The sequence below is a fragment of the Sceloporus occidentalis genome, unplaced genomic scaffold, assembly GCF_023333645.1.
Source record: "Sceloporus occidentalis isolate IW3139 unplaced genomic scaffold, rSceOcc1.0.p SCAF_6, whole genome shotgun sequence".
In the NCBI taxonomy this organism is placed as follows: Eukaryota; Metazoa; Chordata; class Lepidosauria; order Squamata; family Phrynosomatidae; genus Sceloporus; species Sceloporus occidentalis.
Genome location: NW_028316986.1, coordinates 124,759,481 through 124,779,969, shown reverse-complemented (window position 1 = coordinate 124,779,969; position 20,489 = coordinate 124,759,481). Strand labels below are relative to the sequence as shown.

The window sequence follows — 20,489 nt, the reverse complement described above, 5'->3', positions numbered from 1 at the left end:
CGCGTTCACCTTCCTTTGGACGGGAGAGCTGCTTTACGCCTTTCCTCCCTTCCCTCTCATCACCAGGGTGGTGTCCAAGATGACAACGGACCATTCGCATGCGATCCTGATCACCCCGTGGTGGCCCAGACAGCCTTGGTTCGCATCCCTTCTCCACCTCTCCAGGAGATGCTTCCTCCGCCTCGACTTCCGTCCCGACCTGTTGTCGATCCAGGACGGCCAGATCTTGCACCCGGACATCGTGAACCTGCCGCTGGTGGCCTGGAAGATACAGCCCTAACCGCCCTGCCGGAGCCGGTGAGGACAGTGATCTTGGCTGCAAGGAAACCTTCTACTCAGCGGTCCTATGCCCTGAAATGGAAGCGGTTTAGCCTCTTCCTTGATCGAAAGGGCTTGTCTCCTGCTCAAGTGTCCACTCCAGTGGTGCTGGAATTTTTGATGGCGCTTTTGGATGAGGGGCTGTGCCTCGCATCCATCAAGTGCTATTTGTCTGCCATTTGTGCCAAGTACCAATTCGGGGGGAGGGCTTCCTTTTTTAGGGATCCCTTGGTGCAGGGGTTCCTTAAGGGATGTGCCAACTTGCATCCTCCTGTGTCGGTACCGGCACCGGCTTGGAGCTTGGAGGCGGTACTGTCCGCGCTCCAGTCCAAGCCCTTCGAGCCAATGGCCACTGCGGACTTAAGACTACTGACTTGGAAAACCGCTTTTCTTGTGGCCATCACCTCTGCCCGCCGTGCGGGCGAACTCTGTGCCTTGCGGAGGGACCAGCCCTTCCTGAGGTTTCACAAGGACAAGGTGGTCCTTCGGACAGACATTACTTTCTTGCCGAAGGTTGTGTCTGCTTTCCACATGTGCCAGGACATTGTGTTGCCTACTCTCGCATCCAACCCGACTTCGGATGCGGAGCGAAGCCTGCACTCTCTTGATGTCAGGAGAGCGCTGGCTTTTTATTTGGACAGAACTGCTGCCACCAGTCGCTCCGAAAGACTCTTTCAGTGCTACTCGGAGCCGAAGAAAGGGTTGCCTGTGTCTGCGCAGAGGCTTTCCAAATGGGTGGCCGGTACCATCCACCTCTGCTATGAACTTTTGGGCAAACCTCTCCCGGGCAGGGTTCGGTCTCATTCCACAAGGGCAGTGTCAGCATCCTCTGCATTCCTGTCAGGGATTCCCTTGGAGGACGTCTGCAAGGCTGCTGTCTGGTCCCAACCTCTGACTTTTATTAAGCATTATAGGTTGGACACCAGAGCCATCCGAGATGCAGCCTTCGGGAGGGCTGTGTTGGTTTCAGGGTTGCATTGATTGCACTACTGATGATTTGTATTTCATCACTTATGTACATATGCCATTGTTTTCAATTTGTTGAATGATGGTTTGCACAATTTCTATGGGATTGGTCTTGTACGACCTCTTGTTCCCTTCTCAGGTTTAGCAATGTTATTGCTATGTTTGGTCTGTGCATCACCAAAAAGACTGACTCTTTTTATGGTTCAAGGTGTTTATTGTTTCAATAAATATGCCTTGGTTTACCACAGCTTTGGTTTCAGGACACTCCCTCCGCCGCATACCTAAGCTTGTCAGTCTAGATCCATTTGTATGATTCGCAGAGACCACGAAGAAGAAGGACAGGTTGCTTACCTGTAACAGTATTTCTTCGAGTGGTCATCTGCGAATACATACAAATCCCACCCGTCCATCCCCTCAGTGTCCTGCTCTTATTGGCTCTTTCCATCGCCTGCTTGGCGGAAAAAATTGCGGAACTGGGGAAAGAGCGGGAAGGCAGGGGCCTTATAACGGGTGGGCGGGGTTACCGCCAAAAAGTTTCTATATGTTGCAAAGTAAACTTTGCCCAGTGATTCTAGAAGTTTCCGAACAGCACTGCGCAGGCGCAGTGAAACCCATTTGTATGTATTCGCAGATGACCACTCGAAGAAATACTGTTACAGGTAAGCAACCTGTCCATACCATATGGGAAAGTGATAAGATGTTGATAAATATAATTAATCTTGATACTGTTTTAAACAAGTGCTACTCAGTAAATCTGCTCCCAGATCTGTCAAGTGGCAGCAGGCAGACAGTAACACATTAGACTAGGTAAATTAGTAGTGGAATGTGTGATGGGATGTAATGACTAATGAACTTGGGAATTGTGACAAAAGTATACAGAAGGCTGAAAATGAAAGACTTGTAGGAAGATTGGGAATGATGGAGAGGTCTATGGTAAAGAGAAATGAGCTGAGTTTGACCCATAACTTTGAGTTATGTATAGATGTAGCAGGAATTTTACTGTGAAGCAAATACAGTTCTTCATTCATGGTCTCTTTGACTCACACATATGAGTCATTATGTGCCTGTGTGGAGATCTTTGGAAGTATCTAGAGCTGTGTTTTGACAGTGACCTCACCAACTCACCCGTATACATATAAGCTATACATTCCTGTTTCCTTTTTGTCCACCATAATGGTAGGACTGTTAGGAAGTCTCAGTGTTTTGGCAGTTCTCGGTTCATCAGTTTATCTTTTCAGTCTTAGCAGTCTTAGAAGTGTCTAGGCTAAAAAAATCTTGTTTTCAGATAGGTTCACATATTGTCTGCTTTGTTTGGGTAAGAATCACGTGGTTGATTCGTGGCCATTTTGCCAGACCTTTATTTGGCATACAGGGCATAGCAGGGTTTCCTGTCTTAAGGCTTTTCAGTGGGAATGGGCCCTCCAGACTGTGGCCCTTGCAGCCCAGAGTAAGCTGCTTCATAAGTTTTTGGCGGTTAGTCTGCCTTGGAACAACAGTCAGAGCGCTTGGTGATCCAGATCCCTTAGGCCCGACTTCAAGCTTCCTTGGAGGACAAATTGGCACCATCATTTCCAACACCAGAAGAGGCTCCTAACCCCACTTCCAGGACTCAAAAATCTACAGATGTTCCGCTTATACCTAGCGAAACCTCTAGAGAAACAACTTTTTTAAAAAAGAAAAACATTTGTCCGCTTCAATTTTGGCAGAGCAAAAGAAGAATAAGAATCAGCCTTCAAAACCCTTCCTGCAACATCCAGTTACATTGGATTCTTCCACTCAAGAGCCCCGCCCATCCTCGTTGCATATTCTTATCCCCCTGCTATTTCCTCATTGTCTCCTGAGCCCAATCAGAAATATAAAAACCAGTTGCAGAACACTTCAGTCTTCCTGGACATACCTTCTCAGACCCCAGAACAACAGTCCTTGAGCAAAAAAACTACAAAGGAAGATTGGAAAGAATAATGGCAGAATTGGAATGTATACGCAAACTCCAGTCCATCAGCAGTGGGTTGAACAGAGATAATGGTTTCCTGGAATGCTACATACATTATAACGCTAGCTAGCCACCCAGCCTCCTGAGAATTCCCTTGGCCAGTTCATCAGATCTCCTACCTGGTTCCCACACTACATACCAGTACTCATCCGTATGGTTATCTACTTACCTTGGGTTTTGGCAACATTTTTCCCCCTGCCCTTGTCCCCCAGTGACCATCATTAAAACTGAACTTGCCACCTCATCTTCATATCCACAAGGTTTTGCATTTCCATTGACATTCTCTCACACAGCCTGCTTATATAGGTCTGTCTCTGGACTTACTAACCACATCCTACAAACACTGAGAAGCCTTATAAAGTCAAATCAAAGTAAATAAAGGAAAGAAAAATATAGAAAATGAACATCTCAAGCCATGGAATTTCCCCAAAACACTTAAATTCAAAAAACAAAATGTAAAAACCCCAAAATGTGAAGATAGTAAAAAAAAGGAAAAGAAAAAAAAACCTCATGGACTTCCAGTTGTTCTTCACTGCTCTCCCTTCCCTTAATTAATTTGTCTCACAGAACACTCAATTGGAAGGGGGGGAGGATAGAATGAATATAATAAAGACTTGAATTAATAAAATGCAATAAAATGTGTAAAGCAGATAAAGGATGAAAGAAAATGGGAGAAGAGATAATAAAATAAATAGGAAAAAGAAAGAAAAATATCAATTCATAGATTGAAGCTCATATGTATCAGGCTAAAGTCTTAGGTTGGAACAGGCTGGTAGCTGTTGAGACTGTCTCAATAAACAGTGACACCAGCTTGGTTGTGGAAAGGCTTCATCAAACAGCTACTGCATAACCCTGAGGCTGGGCCTGAGATAGAGCATTACCAATTTAATATCCTGCCATTCAGTTTTCCAATGGGCCTAAGAGTCTTCATGAAATGTGTGGCTGTGGTAGCAGCTAAGGGCTAAAGGAGTCTCTGTCTTCCTGTATTCCATAGAATCTTAGACTTCGAACCACATGGGCCATCCAGTCCAACCCCCTGCCATGCAGGAACTCACAATCAAAGCACCTCCGACAGATGGCCATCCAACCTCTCTTTAAAGACCTCCATAGAAAGAAACTCCACCATACTCAGAGGGAACGTGTTCCATTGACTCACTGACAGTCTCATTTTTTCCCCCAGGCCCTTCAAGATTTCCATCTCACAGTACTCTTTCTTTCCATCTCTCGCTGTCTTTTCTTCAGGCTTCATGGTATGGTAAATTGGGAAATGTCTTCAGGAGTGGTTTCTGGGTCACTTTAATCCCAAGCAACATGGTCTGAATATGTTCTCTCAGTACCCTGCTCAGTTCTTCACACCCTCCACTGATGGACTGACCTTTCAAACACTGTGAGGCATGCATTTCACCTACTTCATGCCTTCTCTGATTCTCACCACAGACATGTTATGATGGGTTGAGAGGCCAGGGCTGGTGGTCCAATACTGAAAAGATGTGTCATATCAGTGTCCTTGAACTGCCTGCAGTTTGGAAAGCTCTGTGCATTCTAAAGATTATTTTGACATAGGACCATCCAGGTGGCTATGGCCAGCACAACCTTCAGCTTACCCTCAGGATATGGGACTGGTGCTTATGCAGGGCATATCGCTCGTGGCAGTGCCTCACCACAGCGGCACCAGTGTCTTTGCTGAATATTTCAGCAGAATGATTGCATGTTCCTACAAGTCGAAGATAGACTCAGCCTTCTTCTGTCAATAATTCTGTTATTGGGGAATACCTGAAATAGATCTCTGCAACCCTGGCAAATGCTCAGTGCACTCAGTTCTGCAGCAGGGGCTGTTGAAGCTTAGGCTCTGTAGGAATAACATTTCTTTTCTCATGGGATGGACCTAGATTATATACCTTTCACCTGTTTCCTCTTCTTATGGGGACTCATCACAAAGATTGAGAAGGACAATGCAGATACTACTCTTATAATCTGTGGTTCTTCAGGCTTCTCAAGCTGTCCGACAGCAATCCATTGCTTTCTGAAGTGCTCTGATCTTCTCTTCAAATGGCACACTAGAATTCTCTACCCAGATGTGGTTACTCTCAGGCTAATCACTTGAAAATTTCACCCATGTCAGACCTGTTGGACAATAGCATGAAGTCTGCAGCTTGCAAACAATCAATGACGCCTTCTTATGCAGCCAGGTGGGCCTCCTGTCTATTTTTCCTGCAGACCGAGGGCATTGTGTCAGACAGCTTCTTGCTCAACATGTGCTTTGTTTACTCACTTCTATCTCTTCAAATTAAGGACCTCTTGCACTTTCCCTGAAGATTTACCTGGTGGCCATTTCCACTTATTCTAAGATGCAGGATGTCCTCTCTTGGTTGGTGCACCCAAAAGTAAAGGTTTCCTTGAAGGACTACATATATCTCATACACAATCACAGACTACTATATATGTGGGGCCCGTTGTTGGTAATTGTTAAATTCGTTGTCCATCCCTTCAAACCCAGTGATGATCTTCACTTGCTCTTCTGCACTATCTTCTGGACTATCTGATGTGGATTATCACATCTGCTCATAGGACCAGTGAATTAGCAGAGCTCAGAAAGGATTCTTCTAACTTCCTCTATCATAGGGATAAGGTGGTCCTCTCCGCAGACATTTCTTTTCTCCCAAAGATGGTTTCTCCTTTCCATCTTAACCAGTGGCTGGTGCTTCCCACCTTTATGCAAGCTCCTTCTTCCAATCTTGAATGCACCCTTCATACACTAGATGTTATATGACCATATCTGTTGTATGTCTCTTAACTAAGACAATTTAGGAAGTTGTCTCAGCTGTTTGCCACCTATAGTATGCATAAGAAGGGGAAATCTCACCTCACCATTTTTCCTGTGTCCACCTCCCTTGCTCCCTTGCTGAGAAACCTCTTCTGCAAAGGGTCAAAGCTCACATGACTCAGTCAGTGGCCATCTCATCAATGAATCTCTGAGTGATTCCTCTCATGGAGTTCTGCCAAATGGTTACATGGCCGCAGCTGTCTATGTTTCTGTTTCATTACAGACTGAAGGCTCAGTCCCAAGCTGATGTGCCATTTGGTAGGACAGTGCTGTCATATGTCCTGGCATGGCCCACCATTTTTATCCAGTTTAGCTATTCTCGCATATCTATGAGTCACAGAGGCCACAAAAAAGAAGAGGTTACCTACCTGTAACTGTGGTTCTTCATGAGAAACAACCTGCTCCTCTCCCTTTTTCAAGCTGTCTCTTTCTCTAGGTCTTCTGATTATGGACTTGGAACTAGATTTAGGCAAGAATGCATTGCTTATGCATGTGGGCAAGGGAGCAGGGTTACCATCAAAATGCAACTCTAGAAGCTTTCAAAGATTTCCATCACCCTGATTCCTATCTATGTTCTTTCTTCTAAAGGATTTGTGCACATTTTATTGCTTATCTCAGGTATTACATTCTAAAATGACAAAAAGACATGCATAGTTACCCTGTTTTTCTTCTCTCTTAGGGTTTGGAACAGAAAAGTTACTCCACAGTTTGCTTATGTTCCGGGAAAACAAATGAAAGCCAGACCAAATGCAATATTTGTGACAAGTGTTGTATTGACGGCTTGCACAGACAGTCAGTTCAAAGCATAACATTAAGTGATACATTTCGATCTTTAGCACGAGAGTCAATACATGAGAATTCAGCAGGGCAGAAATCCTTAAGTACAGGACTAAATGCAAAAAAGTTTTATGGATCTTCTCCTGAGGCAGTTTCTGTTGATTTCATGGTGAGACGCAATGTAGGACCTACTATGCTACGGCCAAATGGAAAAATTTGTTCCAAAATTACAGGAAATGTAAGACAGAGGAATACAACAGCACCTGAACTAAATGATCCAAGTAAGTTTATTTTTAAAGACCTTTAAGCTGGATGTAAATTAATGACAAAATGTCACCCTACTGGAGATACTTCTGAGGAATAAACAAAATGACAGGTAATTCTAAATTGGAACATGATCTGAAAGCCTTGTAGAAGCTATGCCATTCTAGACTTTTCCAGTGGAGTGGATCTTTCAGGAAGCCTAGGTATTCCAACATGAATTCTAGGGAAGAACAGTGGTTTATAAATGTAATTTACTAATATTGATGTAATTACTGCTTACCTATTGGGAAATGTGCTTTAGTACGGCAGAATAATTGTCTTTTGTTTTGGAAATGAAAAGACACCAGGCAAAATGCACAGGTAAATTGTGTGCCTTTTAGTGAAAAAACAAACAAAAACCATAATATTGCCTGTCCCTTAATGCAGAGATACTGTTGTAGGGGAAATGTAATCCCCCTTCCCCCATAAGAGCTAGGAAATAGTCCAGAAAGTAGAAAGGATTCTTGAGCAAATATCTTTGGCACCAGTCTTAGGATGAAGTGGATTTTTAAGCCTAAAACAGGAGTGGGCAACTGTCAAGGCTGCATTCACTCCCCACCCCACTCCATCATCTTGGAATGCAGTACTTCCTTTCCTCCCCAACGAGAGAGCGATTTTTCTTTCTGATGCGTAATGCCTTGAGACTTAGTGGGAGGGAAGATTTTTTTATTATTATTTCACTGTTTGGGGAACCATTTGCATTTCCCTCCTGTTTGGGGGGGGGGGGGGCGGAATCCTTCCAGGGTTGTGGACAGGGTGAACAGTGTAAAAAGTGGAGGATGCAAAAAGCCCTCCTGCCCCCAAACAGAGTAACAGTCCACAGTGCCCTCCCAGATGCTTGGGAGGGCTATTGACCATTATCTAGGCAAATAAAATACTTTAGGGAAGGGGCTGTAGATATCCTCGGAGGTGTATACAGAAATGGTCTTTAGAGCTGCATTTTTCCTACCTCTGACTGAACAAGGACTACAGGGGGAAAATGGACCTCACAGCATAAATCTGAGAAGATCCGTTTCATTTACTTAAATGTAAGGCTTGAGAAATACTTTTTCCTTTCAGTTGTTTTGTCCAGTGATGATGATGAAGAGAATGAGATTGGCAGAAATAACCAAATGGAGAGCATATCACCACGTCCAGCCGATTCAGCCTGTTCATCTCCTGCACCTTCCTCAGGAAAGGTGGAAGCAGCTTTGAAGGAGAATACCTGTGAGCTGCAACAAAGGTTAACCAGCGTTACGGCAGAAACAGAATCTGCAGTCATATTACCAAGAAAAGCGAGAATGAAAGACCAGGTAGCCTCTTTGTATATAATTTCAAAAAGAGCATATAACCCATGCAGTACCTATAGATACGTGTGAAAGTATCCTAGTGCATGAATGTACATTATAATATGTTGATGGAAACATAGTTTAGCCTCCTCATTGATTCTAAACATGGCATTATCATATCTTCTCTTTTTTAGTTAGATCAAAAGGTTGTACTGGTTGGAACTAACTTATTCTGTTGATTTCAGTATGATCCTAATGCATGACTAGCTTCTTCTGGATCCAGCACCTATATATATTGGATTCTCCTAACATCTTTGCACATTGACAAACCAACCTACATCACAATTTGGAGAATTGTGTGGCTAAAAACATACCCTCAATAGAAGTTCTAAAACCTGCATTGGGTCCCTGCTGGTTTTGGGGGAAAATAGGATACAGTGGCGCGTTACAGACCGCCCATTTGGGGCGGCCTGTATCCTACCCTTTCCCCGCCAGATCAGAGCCTCAGCTGCCACAACGGCAGCCTCTGAGGCCCCGATCCGCCGCTTTCCAGGCGGCGGGGAAGCGGCAAACGGCCGCTTCCCCACGGCCTGGAAAGGGGTGTCCTTGGGGCTTTGAGCCCCAAGGACACCCAGCGGTGGCGGGGAGGAGGAGAAAGGGGCCGCTTGGCTCCTTTCTGCTTTGCGTCGCTAGCGCAGCCATGTAAAGGCTGCGCCCAGCGACGCAAAGGTGGAAGGAGCTCCGAAACGGAGCTCCTTCCAGGGCCATGGAAAGGGCGCACCAGGCCCTCGCATGGCCCCAGTACGTCACTTCTGCGCCACCCCGTTTGGAGACGGCGCGGTCGTGACGTAGCAATGGCGGCGCCCATGTATATAGGGTGCTGCCATTTTGTACAGACCCAGTCCATACTGGGGTTAGGGGCATCAGGAAGTGACGCGCCTTCCTAACTCTAGTACGTCCTGGGGACGTACTAAAGGCGCGTCTGTAACGCGCCAGTATTAATCAGGGGAGTTCTGTAGTTTGAGATCTTAGTTAATACTTGCCTCAACGGTGTGAGCCAATTCCTGTGTCTGCTTTCCATGCTGCTTTGATGGTTTAAATCAGAACCATATTAGATGAGTAGGATCATATTAGTGTTTGAAGTTGAATTATTGAGAGCTGAGGAAGAGGATGTTTCTTCCAGGTGACCCAACTCCCCCATATTTCTTTTAGCAGAGAAGTATGAAAAGCAGCCCCGGTAAAGTGGCTCCCACTGGTAGGTGTCAAAGGTAAAAAGGTAACTGCCTGAAAAGGATGGTAATTCCTTAACATTAAAATACATTGAAAATTGTCCCAATTAATAGCACTTTACTGTAAGGATTTCATAGTAGGGATTTTTGTTTTTTAGTTTGAGCATCACTGCAAGAATTGGATAATCAAAGATAAAAATGCACCATGAGCAGGCTTCCTTAAGTGCTGTCAAAGGGGACAACTTTCACGGTATGTTAATCTAATGACTTAATAGTCATGGCAGCAATTCTTTAAAAGGGTATATTCACTATAACAGTTGATCTTCAAACTTGTGAAGTTGTTCAAAGCTCTTACCTAGTTTCCTCAGATTTGTGTAAGGAATACATGTGGAACATGCAAAACATTTTTTTCAAAGGTTTATCAAATGAAATGGAGGGTGTACAAACATGCACTGATAAGAAGGCAAGGTTTTAAATAGAGTATCCAAAATATCAGTCAAGGAAACCACAGCCCTGAGTTTGCAAGACTTGCTCAGGGCTGAAGTCTCTCATTCATAGGGTCCCCATAAGTCAAAGTTAACAACAAGATGGCAGTCTTTGTTAAAAAAACAGAATTCCCTATGGATTAATTGTATCAAACTTGTTCCTTTGTTTGTTTATTTACTTTAGACTGAAGTTAACTCTCATCCTGAGGTTGGGAGGCAGGCACAGAATAAACTCTAGTTTGGGGCAAACATGTTCCTACTTAAGTAAGTGGAACATTTTAAAGAATCTACAGTATACTTAGATTGATTCATCCTCTGGTTGCACAGGCTTCCCATCTTCTTGTCTGTTCTGCAGTGTAACAAAGACATACTGGGGTTTAAAATGTTCACGGAAGTTCCTGTATGCAAGGTAGCTGTACTTTAAGAAACACTTGATCTGTGTCAGTTGAATTATAGCAATATCCTCACTTTTGAATATTTTGTCGTGAAATATACAAAAGTAATGTATGGATGTGAGTTAGCAGACTGGGACTTTACTGTTGGCTACAACTAACCAAATTATTTTTCCTAAATAAATAGACAAATAATGCATGTGGTAGGAAGACATTTAGATCAGATTTCAAATTACAAATATTTGCCAGGTGTCTTGCATATTTCCATTATTTTCATTGCTTCCTGGGTTTATTTTCATTAAAAGCTTCACTTGCATATATTGTATTTTTAATACCTGTTCTCTTCCACCTTTTCTTAAGGATAACACCAGCTTTTAAAAAATAACTTTTAGATAACAAAAGTTTTGCTAAGTGATGACTGTGATAATTACTTTGCAGTTTGGCAATGTTGTACCCAGTGCTCCAGTAAAACGTCGTAAAGTTATTCCCCAAGAAATTGCAACAGAGGTACCCTTAAAATATCAAAACACTTTTGAAAGTGTCATCCTAAATTGTCGAAGCATAAGAATAGGAACTCTGCGAAGAATGGTCGTGGAGCCTGTAATTGTAAGTAAAATGATCATTTTTGTGCTTTGTCACTTCCTCTTTTATAAGAAGGCATTGCAGGGGATATGAGCTGAAAATTGGAGGTAGAAAAGAGCTGAAGGTGAAACATGAAGCATTTAAGAAATGGATATATCTATCAGAAATGAAGAGGGACCATGCCTCTAGGGGACTGTATTGAGTCTTGGAAGGAGTTACTGGTGTGGGAAGTAGCAATATTTGAAAGAGACAAGGTGATGTCAGACACAGAGATTTCTGGAGTAGAGAAGTCCACAACAGCAGTAACTAAAAATATGTTCTCTAGAATGACAAAAGCAGTAAATGAGGAATCTGTATAAAATCTGGTGCCTGAAGGAGATATGGAAGGGGAGCAGGACACAGATAGATAAGTAATACGAAGGTTAAAGTAATTGAAAAACATGGTAAAATAATGTTCATAGAATCATTGAGTTGGAAGAGACCACAAGGGCCATTCATTCCAACCCCCTGCCATGCAGGAACTCTCAATCAAAGCATCCTTGATAGATGGGCATCCAACTTCTTTTTTTTTTTTAAGAAAAAGTTTATTGAATTTTAAAAGAAATGACAAACACATACAATCATATACACCATCATACAAACATATCAACACATTGAGAAGTTACATAGTATATCAACACTTGTTTGGAGTTACTTAAAATTCTACATCCAGCTCTCTAAATCCTTCTATCTCTAGCCCTCTTCACTGCAATTTCCCATTCCTATTTTCTTTCTTACCTCACTCGTTTAACTAACCACACATTCCTATTGGCCCATTCCTCTCCCTCTTCATTCATACCTACTCTAACCTTCCTCACTTACTTAATCCTTTTCCTCCTTCACACATCTTCTAACAACCAACTTCTGTTTAAAGACCCCCAAAGAAGGAGCTCCATCACACTCTGAGGAAGTCTGTTCCACTGCAGAACAGCTCTTACTGTCAGGAAGTTCCTCCTAATGTTGAGGTGGAGTCTCTTTTCCTGTAGCTTGCATCCATTGCAAACTTGCTCCTTCCTCAATGTGACACCCGATCAAATGCTTAAACAGGGTATCATATCACCTGTCATATCCTATGTCAGAGAGAGTTGGGGGAGAGAAAGGAGAAAAACCAAATAATCAGGGGAAGATTGAATTAAGATGACTATGAGGCCATCCTATGAGGAGCCCTGGTGGCGCAGTGGTTAAATGCCTGTACTGCAGCCATTCACTCAAAACCACAAGGTTGCGAGTTCAAGACCAGCAAAAGGGCCCAAGCTCGACTCAGGCTTGCATCCTTCCGAGGTCGCTAAAATGAGTACCCAGACTGTTGGGGGCAAATTAGCTTACTTGCTAATTAGCTTACTTGCTGTTCACCGCTATGATCTTTGGAATAGCGGTATATAAAAAAAAAAATCCACACTGCAGAAATAATCCAGTTTGATACCACTTTAACTGTCATGGCTCAATGCTGTGGAATTCTGGGAATGGTAACTTCTTGTGACACCACAGCTTTCGTACAGAGAAGGCTAAATGTCTCATAAAACTGCAGTTCGCCCAGTTTTATAGCATTGAGTCGTGGCAGTTAAAGTGGTGCCAAACTGGATAATTTCTGCAGTGCAGATGCAGTTTATGTATGTAATTCAACAATCTGGAGATGCAAATAAGAGTGGCTACTCAGTCAAATTCACTAAATGCACTTAATCACATACAAAATGTAACACAATGAATACTGCCCTGAACCTTAGTTTCACCACAGCTGGTTTATTTTAAAGGAATTGCAGGCTCAGATTTCCTATGTGTTAGGTGTTTTTGAGCAGTGCTCACAATTTTCACTAAATTTTCACTAAATTTTTTTATTTATTAAAAAATGCATAGGTTGGGAAGGCTGTCACTGACAAATTGTGTTATATTATCTTTTTTTTTTCAGTTTTGCCTAGACTATATCAAGATCAATTTGGAAGGTTAGTAATTTTCTCCCTTCTCCATTTGGTTGTGCCTGTATTTGTTGAATAGGATGTTCTGTGGCTACTGTACTTTCGATTCTCTTCCAGTGTGATTGATTGTAAGATCATTAAAAATCATAATATCAAAATGACAGTATGTTACATCTGTGTTTTGTTTTTTGTTTTTGTCTCTACACCTTGCCCAGTCAGCAGGAAACTGGTATTGGAACATTCCACTGCAAAGAGTTTGGGCAGTAGTAGAGTCTAATTAGGAATTGCTTTTCTGGTTTTCTCAATAATTCTGCACACAGGACTGATGATAACTTGAAATGCTAGGAACTTTACCTCATATATTTTCCTTTGCTTGGGGTAAATTGCTTTACAATAATTATAAAAGAAAAATAGCAAATTTATGTCTTGATGTTTCTTTATGAAAGCACTCACCCTTGTATATACCACTGTGCTATCCAGAAGTATGATTTAAAATACAGTCTGCCCTTGGCTTACGCAGGGGATCCGTTCCGCCCCCCCCCCCCCCTTGTAAGTCAAATACTGTCCATGCTCAAGCCCCATTCAAATGAATGGTGCTTGTACGTGTGTTGGCACTGTGGCACATGTGCACCACGGGCACATGCCCCATTCATTCTAATGGGACGCTGTACCCCACGCACTCCCACACAGCTTTCAGCATATGTTGAAAGCTGCGTAAAACGCACCCACGTATGACGCAGGTGCACTGTAGCACAAAGTACTATAACAGCATAATAATAATTTCACATTATAGTATTGTTCACACTATAGTATTTTAACTTTAATAAAATGTTTGAAATATAGGACAGTAGAAAGTCCCCTAATGCTTTGCCTTACAAATGAGCTTTATTCATCTTTCTAAAGACAAGAGGAAATGTGCCTTGTTGTATTTATTTATGGGGACCGCATTGTTGCTCAGGGCTATGGCTGTGGTAGGTTTGTTTATTTTTATTGTGCTTTTCTCCAGAAATTGGGCCTCAAAGCAGCTTGTAATTTTAAAATTACAGTAAAAAATTCCCTGGGAAGGGAGTTCCAGAGTCTAGGGGCAGCCACTAAGAAAGCCCTCTCTCATGTCCCCACCAACCTTGCTGGTGATGGTGAGGCGACTGAGAGAAGGACCTCTCCTGATGATCTCAGAGTTTAGGTTGGCTCATATAGGGAAATATTGTCTGCCAAATAGCCAGGATCCAAGCCATATAGGGCTTTATAGTCATAACTAGTATTTTGAATTGTGCCTGGGAAAATACTGGCAGCGAGTGGAACTGTTTCAACGTGGACACTTTATGGTCTCTCTAAAAAGGCATGATCTTTGCTGCATATGACTTTTTTTCTCCCTTTGCACAGCTAGGTTCTCTAGATTGATATAAAAACAGGGGAAAGTATTTTTGATGTTAGGAAAAAGGGGGCAGGTAAGGGGAGGATTGCACATTTCTTCTTCCCACTTACCAATTTCCCCATTCAAACAATATGTTTTTCCCTGATTTACACACCAGAGGCAGACAAAGGATTGAAAATCCTGTCATGGGTCCAAAAATGTGTGAGGAGAACTCATACAACAGGATTTTTTAACTCTCTTTTCTTCACTGCACTCCTCTAGAATGGTGTGGTATATCACATTCTCAGGATGGCAGATGGACATATTAAATTTTTTTAAGAGGGGCAAATGTTAAATCTTCCTTGATGATACTTGCCAGTAGATTTCTGTCGTGAGATTTAAAATTAGTGACAAACAGGAAGCAACAAAAGACACTCTTTGCACTACATCTGGTCATGCATTGTTTTTGACCCCAAACCTCAAGTTAATTTCATAGGGCAAGATCCACTGTCATGTGAGTTGAGTTCTGCTTGCAGAATGGTACTTTCCCTCCCTTTGTACTCCTGCTGCAGGTGGGAGAGAGAATTTTTCCCTCCCTGTTTGACGCATTTTGATGTTTTGAGGGTTTTAGTTCAATTCATCTCATTTATGTAAACTGTTCCTGACTCTTTAAAAAAGAAGTTGAGCTCATTGTTTTCATAATTTTCTCTCCTTTTAATTTTTTTTCTTAGAAAAGGATTTTGAAGATATGTTAATCATGGATTTATGTAATGGGTTTTGGTATTGAAACTTGTCATGCTAGTTGAAGATACTCACAGGTGTTGCTTCTATGGATACCAGGGTCATTTTATCTACAGCAGATACATATGTTATGTTTGTATCTATTGTGTTTTAGAACAGTTATGTTCTCAACTGTTACGTTCTAGAGAAATCTTAATAATATTGACTGAAAGAACGTTCCCCCCACCCCCCACCCCATTTTCCAGAATCCGAAAATGATACTAGGGAGATTCAATTAAAAACCTCTGAACTTACAAAATGCGAATGGTGTGGTGTACGCAAGTTACCAGTAGTTTTCCTGCAAACTATACCTGCAGCCTGCCAAACCCTGAGATCCCATCTTAAGATGAACAAAGAGAAAGATAATGTCTGGTATGATTGTAAAGGAGCAAGTAAGTGAACGATTTTCCACATGAATCAACTTTTTAAACAATGAGCAGTAGTAGAAAATATTTTTGCAGTAGTAAACCATGCACAAAACATTCTAGATCTATTTGTGTGAGATTTGATAAGCTTTATCCCTTCAAAAAGTGCAACTGTATTTGCACATTTCAGTCAGGTGTTCAAGGAAATGAAAAGGTTATAGCTATTTGTTACTTTCCAGCTGGCAGTCAGTGGCAAGGCATAAAGTTTTGAAATGCCTAAAGCGAGATTCTGCTCCAGATTAGATTTTAATTGGATGATCTCTGGGACAGTCCTAGCTAAACCAGAAAAATATACAGATTTCGCAGTTGCAGTTTAAACCAGATCTTCTGATTGATGAACAGATGTTAGGCATACAGTTGTGCATCTGAAGTAACATATACAACATACAATATTTGACACGGGGGGAGGGGACTGCCACTGGTTAATAGGTTGCATTGCCTCCCCTTAATAGTCCTTGGAGCGCCACAACCCCTCTGCATTCCTCTGCAAGGAAAAAAAAATCTCCCGAAACCAAAAAATGAAACAAACTTATCTTAAAACCTTGATTCATTGCTTATTTTCTTAAAGCCACAAAGAAAGAGTGGCTTCAGTGTCAGCACAACAGAATTTTCTCCCCCATCCCACCCCACAGTTCTCAACACCATCTGCAAAATAACTACAGTGGGGCATTTAAAACCATTGGAGCAGGTATATGGGTGCTGCATTGGGGTAAAGATATTACCCTCCTCCCAATTTCAGTCACAGAAACAGTTCTGTCAGCAAATATTTTCTGTTAGATTTAGGACATGACTAACTTCTGACGAAACTGTGAATGGGGTCTTTTTTGTATCCTTTGATATAACCAAGTTATTTTGAAAAAGCAGAATTTTTGTAGAAGACAGTTGGATTTTCAGAGAGAAAACCAGCATATTAATAACCATAGCCAGTAAATGGTGGGGGGAGAGACTCAGATCATTTTTCCTCATATTAGACTTCAGATGTGAGATACCTGAGTACTGTAGAAAACTATATTATGTGCACTGTTCTGTCATAAAACATTAACAGTTTCTATATGCCACTTTTCCTCACCCATCCTGATGATCACTGTTGTGATGCCATTTTTTATAGGAAGATTTCCTATCTTTAATGTGTTGAACACCTTTTTGCCAAAAATATGTATTTGTTTATTCCTAATTACTAAGAGAGCCAGCATGGCGTAGTGGTTTGAGTTTTGAACTGTGACTCTGGAGAACAGGATTTGATTTCCAGCTTGCCCATGGAAACCCACTGACCTTGGGCAAGTCATACTCTCTCAGCCTCAGGGGAGGGCCATGACAAGCCTCCTCTGAACAAATCTTGCCAGGAAAACTGCATGATAGGTTTGCCTTAGTGTTGCCATAAGTCGGAAATGACTTGAAGGCACACAACAAAACAGTTACTAAACAGTATACAGACTTGAGTTGAGGAATCTCAGTTGCATAATGCTTGTACTTTCAGTGTATACTTTCATTGGGTGTTAAAATAAACTTTCTTTTTCCCCCTCATAGATCCAGAAGAACAATACATCATTTTAATATTTGAGACAGGCCTGGATCATCATGCAAATTCAATATTTGAAAAAATAATCTCTGATATTGGGATCAGGAACAATATTACTAATTTTTTTGTAAAAATTACTTTTGAAGAAGCAAACAGTAGGCTTGTGGCCTTCACAAAATCCTTTGAAGACACTTCCAGAGGAGGCATCAGTCAAAAAGAAGGCAAAACAAAACATGTACTAATTTTTAAAATATTTGGATATATGTTACATGATTTGTGATATCTTTATTTAAAAATATGTTGCTCATATTTTCTAGTTAAAAAATTATCAACAAAAAAGAGAGGGTCAACTTTTTTTACATAAGACTATAAAACTGCAAAAGTAGAAATATATTTTAAAATCTAAAATTTGATTTATCGTATTGTTCATTTGGTACTTCAGCTAACAGTATGGTTTTGCTATCATTATCTGAAAATTTGGGCTGCTTCAGAGGTTATTTTCTGGGCCTTCTAAAGCAGAGTTTTCAAAGCTAGGAATAACCTTGTTTTGTTTGAGCCACATTTCTTTTTTATATCACAAATATGAATTCTTATTTACTACCTGTTTACTAACCATATTAGATATCAGTATCTGATTCTGATTTATTATGGAGTCCTAACCTGTAGATCAAAAGATTAGTTGAGAAGGAAGTTCTTCTTTAGCAGAGAGTAATTCAGATGGTGAGGGTAGTTGTATCTGCACAAAAATCTTTATCCCTAAATCTGCACCAGCTCTAGACCTTGAAAAGGTCTGGTAGCTTTGGAGCAAGTAATTTCTTGCCAGTTCCAAAGAGAGAGTGTGTCTGTCTGCTGGGACTTTTTGTCTGACACTATCCTTCCTCACATTGGCACACGTCCTTTCCACTCTGGTTGACACAGGCTAGTGGAAGCCATGGATTTTCACTTTTCAGCATTTTAGCATGGCTATGTCCAAAACCTTAGTAAATTAAATTTAAACCAGATTTTTCTGTGCCAAAGCTGAAGTTTAAACAAGAGGGGGAAGAAAAACGAGGAATGTGTTTCATAATACATAGAACAAACTATTGTGTCTGCACTAGCCCACTGTGATAGATTGTGCATTCTGTTGGTTTTAAATAAATATTTCTAGAAAAAGAGGAGCATGCTATATTGTTTGTCTTGAAAGAGACATTATGATTTTTCTATTACATATTAATTTTTCTCTGAATCTAAAATGCAGTTGCGAAATACATTGCAGTTCCAGTTTTTTGATGATGATGAAAGCGGGGAGCCCCAAACAGTCTTCATTGGTCCCATAGAAAAGTAAGAAGTCTTTTCTGCATGTTGTAACTTTTGCCCACATGATACAAGTTCTGAATTTATTCAACTTATTTTTCATTGCAGGTTGATCGTTTATCCTCCTCCTCCGGCAAAGGGTGGTATTTCTGTGACTAATGAAGATCTCCATTGTTTAAATGAAGGGGAATTTTTAAACGATGTAATCATTGATTTTTATTTAAAGTAAGTTGTGTGGAATCTGTTTCACTTAAGCAATTGATGATCATTGAGAAACCCCTCCTATTCTGAGAAAAATGACTTAAAAGATTATCTCCACTTCGTCCATTGTCTCAAAAAGCATGATTTTTTATAGAATGCTAAATGAATAGCAGATGCATGAAAAACAGCACTTCCAGGAATATTTAGGTCTAGCTAATATTACTAAATAAATAATTGAGATTATGGGCATGCAAATTCCACAGCTCTGTGGGTTATAAAAGGCTCCTATCTGAATAGGACTGTGGGGGTAATTTTTGCCGGTGCCCCCAGGAGTGCTGTTTCAGGCCTAAGAATCTTTTATCTTTTTGCTAAACAGGAACGGAGTAGAAGTCACTTTCAATTTTGAAAAATGCCCTCACATGCCTACAATAGTTCTGTAGGTGTTGGAGACAGGTGTATGTGGGTGTAGGTATGTGCTGCCTACAAGCCACATTTTCCCTACTGATTTTCAGACTTCTTTCAAAATTTCACTGTATTCATGACAAAAATTCATGGGATTTTATGGGAATATATATCATATAGTCATTAGAACATCTGTTTGCAAACACTAGTTGAATGATCAGTTAAACTCCCTCTTTTTACTCTTTTCAAGAATCACAATTAACCAGTATGGCTACATATCTTTATATTAGCCTGTGTTTCAACTCTACTTGCATTTAACTTTCCTTTGATAGGATTAATTGTGGTTGTTTAAAAAGTCTTTTACCAATCTTGGAAGCTAATTCTTCCTATGAAACCCCAAAGATATTTTCATTCTGTCCCTTTTACACTTGGCTTCTACAGTATAATTTAGGGTGATGGGAAGGCACTTTATTTCTGTTGTTAGTTGAATCCATGGAATCTTGCTAATCAAGTGGAGGTATAAATCAAATCCCATCTTCCTACTCCTTGTATAATATTGCATGTCTTCCCCTTTCTTGATAGCATTACTGTGCATTTCCATGACCCCTTATTAATGATGTAAAACAGAGATGTGATGATTTGGATATAGGGTATATTAGATATTACAGAAGAAGAAGGGTGTGGTGAAGTTGAAACTGGCCTTCTATTTATGGCAGTAGTTCTAAAGTCTGCACAATGCATGTTTTTCCGCTTGGGTTATGATGAATAATTCTCTTTTCTAATGGTCTCTCAATAAAGTTTAAACTTTTTTTTACTGTGTTATGCCAAAAAAAAAAAAAAAAACCCTACAAAAAAGCCCCCTCAAAATTGTCTGCATCAGCTTTATAGTAATTCATATAAGGTAGTCTATATAGCATGCGGTGGCTTAGTGGTTAAGATGCCAGGTCTGACTATCGGAAGATTAGAAGGTTGGCAATTCGAGGCATGAGTGCTGCATGATGGGGTGAGCTCCTGTCGCTAGTCCCAGCTTCTGCCAGCCTAGCAGTTGGAAAGCATGGAAATGCAAGTAGATAAATAGACACCACTTCAGTGGAAAGGTAATAGCGTTCAGTGCAGTCATGCTGGCCACATGACCACCAGAGCAGTCCTCAAACAACGCTGGCTCTTCGGTCTAGAAACAGAGATGAACAGCACCCCCTAGAGTTGGTTACAACTAGACATTCACATCGAGGGACTGCCTTTACCTTTTAGTCTGTATAAATTTAATTTGAAGCTCATTATGGTTTTCTTGATCTTAATTTGGTGTGAAATTCTGTACCCTTTTCATAAGCTCTTTTGGTCTGAATGGGATAGCCAGCATGTGGCAGGCTTGTCAAGAAAAAAATAAAATCTTTTCTAGAATATTTTCCAGGAAAAAAAACCCCAG

General features: G+C 41.1%; 1 protein-coding gene across 3 annotated transcripts in view; it reads left to right on the top strand.

Annotated features, from left to right (window-relative positions):
• The window catches only part of SENP6 (SUMO specific peptidase 6), a 107,543-nt gene that overhangs the window by 47,560 nt on the left and 39,494 nt on the right, over positions 1 to 20,489 (top strand). For all 3 annotated transcript variants that reach the window (XM_089530897.1, XM_089530898.1, XM_089530896.1), the window contains 8 exons: positions 6,781 to 7,159; positions 8,241 to 8,473; positions 10,994 to 11,161; positions 13,083 to 13,116; positions 15,430 to 15,615; positions 17,176 to 17,402; positions 18,405 to 18,487; positions 18,569 to 18,685. In XM_089530897.1, the coding sequence (XP_089387023.1) occupies positions 6,781 to 7,159; positions 8,241 to 8,473; positions 10,994 to 11,161; positions 13,083 to 13,116; positions 15,430 to 15,615; positions 17,176 to 17,402; positions 18,405 to 18,487; positions 18,569 to 18,685 (1,427 nt within the window). The remainder of the gene's footprint in view (positions 1 to 6,780; positions 7,160 to 8,240; positions 8,474 to 10,993; positions 11,162 to 13,082; positions 13,117 to 15,429; positions 15,616 to 17,175; positions 17,403 to 18,404; positions 18,488 to 18,568; positions 18,686 to 20,489) is intronic.